The 6,000-nt window shown below is 36.8% G+C and overlaps 1 protein-coding gene across 1 annotated transcript; it reads right to left on the reverse strand.

Annotated features, from left to right (window-relative positions):
• Positions 1–4,832: 4,832 nt before the first annotated feature.
• On the reverse strand, positions 4,833–5,447 carry LOC130736793 (uncharacterized). Its single transcript, XM_057588580.1, has 2 exons — positions 4,989–5,447; positions 4,833–4,880 (listed from the first exon to the last, which is right to left on the reverse strand). Exons 1-2 carry the CDS (start codon positions 5,445–5,447, stop codon positions 4,833–4,835), a joined length of 507 nt encoding a protein of 168 aa, XP_057444563.1.
• Positions 5,448–6,000: the final 553 nt, after the last annotated feature.

Raw genomic sequence — 6,000 nt, forward strand, 5'->3', positions numbered from 1 at the left:
ATTAAACCCTAATTTCTGAGTTGATGCAATTGGGAATTAGGGTAATTTGGGAATTGGGGTAGTTTGGGGAATTAGGATTAGTGTGGGGGGAATTAAGATTTGGGTTAGAATTAGAAATAGGTTTAATTATGTTAATTATATGATGGGTAAATTAAACTTGATTTGTATTTTTAAATTTTTTTTTTTATTTTTTTTCCTTGACAAATCAGCTTCATTGCTCCAGACTTATTGCAAACGAGAGGACCTTGATTTGTAAATTTTCCGGTGAGGGACTAATTTCAGACGACGAGACAAAGACAGGGGCCAAGTAGACGATTAACCCTTATTAAAAATTAGAATCCATAAAATACCGCAGCAGATTTCTTAGCTCGCCAAGCTTCTTGGGAAGGAACCTATGCTTTTATTTATGGCCTGTCTTGAGCACACCACTAAATACTTACAAAAAGCAAAGTAACTGAGCTTTTGAAAGTGATGTTGATCAAGATTCTCTTACAGGTTATTGGAATTGACCTGTTATCTCAATCTTTATTACCAGCAATTGTTGAGCTTGCTAAGAATAGTAATGAGCAAAACACTACAGACCTCAGAGCCCACTGCTAAACAAGACCGGTTCAATCAAATAGCATTAAAAGAAATCTGAAACACTACACAACAACAAAAATTCAACAGAGACTAAAAGAAAATCTTAAACATTCCTAATCACAAAATGCAGCCATTAATGTCAGTTATATAGGAACGGAGAGAGTATAATTAGTCCTTCCACCGTTTTAAACTATACCATTAATTACAACACAAAAAGAAAATCATGAACGGTCCTAATCACAAAATGCAAGCATATTTGTTTTTGGATAAGCCATAAATATATTAATAGGCACAAGGGGTGCCACCCAAAGTACAAGAAAAAGGGAGATACAAAAGAAAGAGAAAGGGAAAGGGAAAAACAGAGGTAGGACAGAAAGATGGGAAACAAAATAGAGGACAAACAGGGGGTGCTAAACACCCCACAAGAACTCCAAATTCACCATACCAGGTCTTTGCATACGCCCATCTCCAGCTGCAAAATTCCACGACTTCCAAACAGGATTCCTTGAATTATCATCACAGCTCATGAGCGATTTACACCGCCCCATCCGAGCAGCCAATATTCACTCAAAAGCCACCCATCAAACCGCTCGCAGACACAACATAGTTGGGAAATCCACTCATACATGGAACAATTAAAAAATTTCACCCTCCCAGATAGCCAATGCCACACCCGAAGCTGAGCCCTATCAAAAACTTCTGCCTCCTATAGCATTCCTCCCTTGAAGAATATCCAATTCCTATGCACCTATAGTGACCAAGTCATTGCAAACCACACCATCCGAAAAGACGCATTTTGTTTGGAAGAGAAGCCAGGCCAAGCATGCTGCAATAGATGATCTCTGCAGCAACTCGGAGTAGCTAAGCAATTACCAAACCAACGAGTGCACCTTGCCCACAAATTGACAGCAATCGGTCATCGGGTGAAGAGGTGATCTACCGTTTCTATAGCCTGTAGAGTGTAGATATAGGACACAGTTTGCATCAATTTCATTAGAGATTACTCCTCTCTTCAGCAATGTTTGCTTTTGTTGATAGACGGTCCAACATCATCCTCCAGATGAACAAGCAAGTATTGGATGGTGCTCCATGTCCCCAAAGCAATGTGAAAATCCTTGACCAACGTAGCTGCTATTGAGCTCCTCCCCACCGCGTTCCTGGGCCATTTTCTCTAATCAAGAAGAAGAAAGAACGGCCAGCTACAAACTGTATACATTTTTCCAATTTAATGACAATAAATAAACTTCTATTTGTGCCAGCAGTTACACTACCACAATATAAATAAAAAATAGCAGTAATGAGCAAAACATTACATACACTATTATCTTCTATATATATATGTAAAGCTCACTTGAGCTTAGTAGCTTAGTATTAAATAGATTAAGCAATAAAGTGTTTTTAAGCTACATTAAGCAATGAAGTTGAACAAAAGACTATTCATCTTAGTATTTCATAACAGCTTCCATAACTTGCATTATGAAAAAAAGCTATTAAAAGGCCGTAACCTTCATTATGTAATAAAAGGCTATTAAAAGGATGCATTTCTAGAACACATGATTTGAACGGTGAACCATTTCGTAACAATTTCAGTAACTAAACTATTCAACTTATTAATTAAAAGATGGACATTTCTAGAACACATGATGTGAACCATTTCTTAATAATTTTTGTAACTGAGACGGGCTATTCATATATTAACAGTTACCTCCTTGAGGAAATCACTCAGATTTCGTAACCTGCATTATACAATTATATGGCAATACAGCAACTTTCAAACTGATAAAAAAAATTAAAGATTTTTCAGCTACCTACATTAAAAAAAATACAATGGATTAAATTAAACTATGCATCTATTGTGTATCTCTATATAAACAAATCACTCACACACTTAAGTCATACATATCGACTCCATCAAAATGAGAGAAAAATGGAAGCCATCACTAGCTATTTCAACAAGTATGTCATTTTTTATAACATTAGTTGATTGAAATTGAGAAGATTTTGATCAAGAATCGTAAGTAATATCTCATTGATTTTGATGGAATTCCATTGCCAGAACTCAGCAATAGAAACATTAGACAACACACTTATTAGAGAAGAGAAGCACGAAAGATGTCACTCATTACTAAATGAGCAGCAAAGAGAAATATACAATCATGTTATACACGCGGTAACCAGCAATACTGGAGGGATCTACATTGTTTACGACATGGAGGTACTAGAAAAAAATTTCTCTACAGGACAATCATTGCAAGGCTAAGGGCTGGAAAAAAATTTTGTGTTTGCTGCTTCATCAGGTAGTTAACTACTTTATAGTCTCTCTTATGCTTTTCTATACTATTTTGTTCATCCAATTGAATCATTCAAATATATCATCATTTGTGTATCTATGTGACACAACTCATTAACATAAAAAAAAAAAAAAACAACTAATACACAACACCTAATAGAAAGGAAACTTTTGCCACTTTCCAGCCAACAACAAAATGTGAACCACAGAAATTTATATGATCACTGAATTTGTAAGAGTAAAATATAATACATCACTGTACTCTTCACTTAGGATTTCATAAGAATAGGAATCTTTCACTCCTCAATATTGTCCTACATATTTGTCATTATGGCTAAGTGCCTTGGTTACTCTTTATTGTTTTAACTATTTGTACTTGGGTATAGCACCCCTTGTGCTATTATATATGAATTTTTCCTTTCAAAAAAATGGACAAAAAAATAGCAACCCAATTCAATCCATCAAAGAGAACAAATGTCCAACAACATAGAAATATACTTTAGAAGTTGGTGCAAGTGACTTTAAAAGAACTTCGATCTTCATGCCACCAACACATCATTGGCCAAATTTGGAAGTACGTACCACTCAAAATGTTCCCTAGCACCAAATCTGGATCTATAAATAACTACAATGACCATAAAATGAATGAACAATTATAATAGAGAATAGGAAACAAATTTTAAAGATTTCAATCAATTGAAAAATATGACTTCAAATTGGCTCCAATTACATAAGTACTGAAGATACTTGCTTGGATTGCCACTAGCATAAAATTAGAAATCCAGTCTCGACGCTCCAAACCCAAAAGTAGTTACTTTTTTTTTTTGAAAATCCAAATTGTATAAAAGAAATTAAAGGAAGATTCAGTACATCAGATGGTGGCATCAAGCACACCTAGCAAACTAGAAAAACAGAAACTAACAAGTTACTTTTTCTTTTTAATATGCCTCTTCAACCACCTAAAATATGAGTTGTTTTTCTTAACTTTCCAAAATATGGGAGCTGGAAAAAATAAGAAAAGAGGTAGCATCCTTACACTGACTACACCTGCTAAAATTAAGAGTAGAAAATGATAACGTAGCAAGAAACTTTAGTTGAGTTTATTTTTTTCAGACAATGGAGTGAAAGAAATTGTTACAATAATGGCACATTTTGACAAGGGAAGTAATTAAAGCACCTTTTTCAACTATGTTCTCAATAAGTAAGAAACTAACTATATATAAGGGGTACAAAACCGTGGCATTTACACATCAGAACATTGAAAATGAAGGTTTATCTGGGATTTAGCAAAATGGGTTGTAAGAAATGAGGATTTATGGTGTAGGATGAATGAGTAATGGGGTTGGTGGTGGGGTTGGTGGTGAAGATTAATGGTGGTCAGAGTTGGTTGTGTGATAGGCAGTGATGGTGGTTGAGATTGTAATTGAGGAATATGCCTTTGGTTTGGTCTTAACTTACTGCATTCTGCTGCATCTGGTAAGAGTGATCCAGGACTATAAGTTTCGGATCTCTCCAGGACTATAAGTTTCGGATCTTTCCAGGACTATAAGGTTCGGACTGGTTGACAATTAAATTTACCACCCCCCTTTTTAAGACGTCCGAGAGTTGAAAAAATGGATTAATATGAAACTTCAAGATTCGGATCTCTCAAACCAGATAATGTCACAAAGACAGAAACATGAAAATGCAGTGACAATAATATGGGACAAACAAATATGGTTACAATACTGGAGCATTGTCTTAATACATGTAGGAAAATATTCTTGCTAATAATATGGTTACAGACATGGTTACAACATTACAAACATGAATCATATTATCAATCTTCTGTTATGTCTGTGAAATCATATTTGCTAATAACACGAGGACCAATCGAAACAGTGTGTTCAGCCATAATTCTATCCAAACGCTCTTTATAGGGTTTACACCATTCGGACTCGGGTTCTACAACGTTGTATTCTCATTGGGGAGCAATTGGCGGCATAGGGTGTCCAAACACCAACTTCAGCTACATTTAAGAGTATAATAGTAAAATTAGATATATTTCAATATAAGTTGTTTAACGTGACAAGAGAGTGTATTAATAAAAAAGAAGAGTATTTGATTGAGGATATACCTGTACAAAGTGATTGGTCACATGACCAATACCTATGACAGGATGTTCTAACGGTGGGGCGCCTCCTCTCATCGGAAGGTAAGTGTAACTAGATTTTAATGAGATGGAGATGAAAACCACCCGAAACCGGTTAGCAATAAGGTACCCCATCTCCGGTAGATGCATCCATTTGGCTTTAGTGGCTCTACCATCAGGAGGGAGAGTGAGACGATTGTGCATGGCTTGTACCACAACATAACCCCACATGCATGTATAGTGTTTCTCATAGAGTGTGAGTTCTACAATCAGCTCTTCCCTAACCCGAGGCCAACCGTCCTGACCGTTCTGAAGGCCCAGCAATGCAGCGACGACTCTGTATCCACATTTACCATCCCCGACAACATCTATCACTTCATGTATATATGGCCATAAAAAGGATGGCAACTCCGGTAAGTAGATTTTGGAGCCGGTAGCCGTCATAGCCTTCTTGTTCTTTGACTTAGGAGCTTGTGATGTTGGAGTTGTTTTAGGAGTTTTGGTGAGCTTAGGTTTCCTCTTGCTAGCTTTCGCTTCTTGTTATTTGGTCTGATTGTCAACATGTTCCCAATGTGAAATGTCACGCTGGGTGGATCCTATTAATTGACCGCTAGGAGGTTTGATTTTCCTCTCCTTGGACGATTGATTGTGCTTTATCTTCACTTCAGGAGGACACAATGAACTGATTTGAGGACAATAAAGCTCTTTAAGCTTCCTTCCCAGCATACTTTGGCCTGCATCATCCAAGGTATTGAAATGAGCAATCAAGGCCTCAATCTCTGGCGGCATGCATCCACTGTTTGAGGTTTGACTCTCCACAACAGGTACTTGTTCCCAAGAAAGTATCTTCCAGAATGGATCAACTGCTGCATACGAAATTGAGGCCATACTCTGAAGTGCACAAGCGCAAGGTAGTCTATGAGTGACTTTCATCACGCAACCGCATTTCTCACCATGACCCCAAAATCTATTTTGTTCATCATACATTAGGTGAAGG

The sequence above is a fragment of the Lotus japonicus genome, chromosome 2 (genome assembly GCF_012489685.1).
Source record: "Lotus japonicus ecotype B-129 chromosome 2, LjGifu_v1.2".
Lineage (NCBI taxonomy): Eukaryota > Viridiplantae > Streptophyta > Magnoliopsida > Fabales > Fabaceae > Lotus > Lotus japonicus.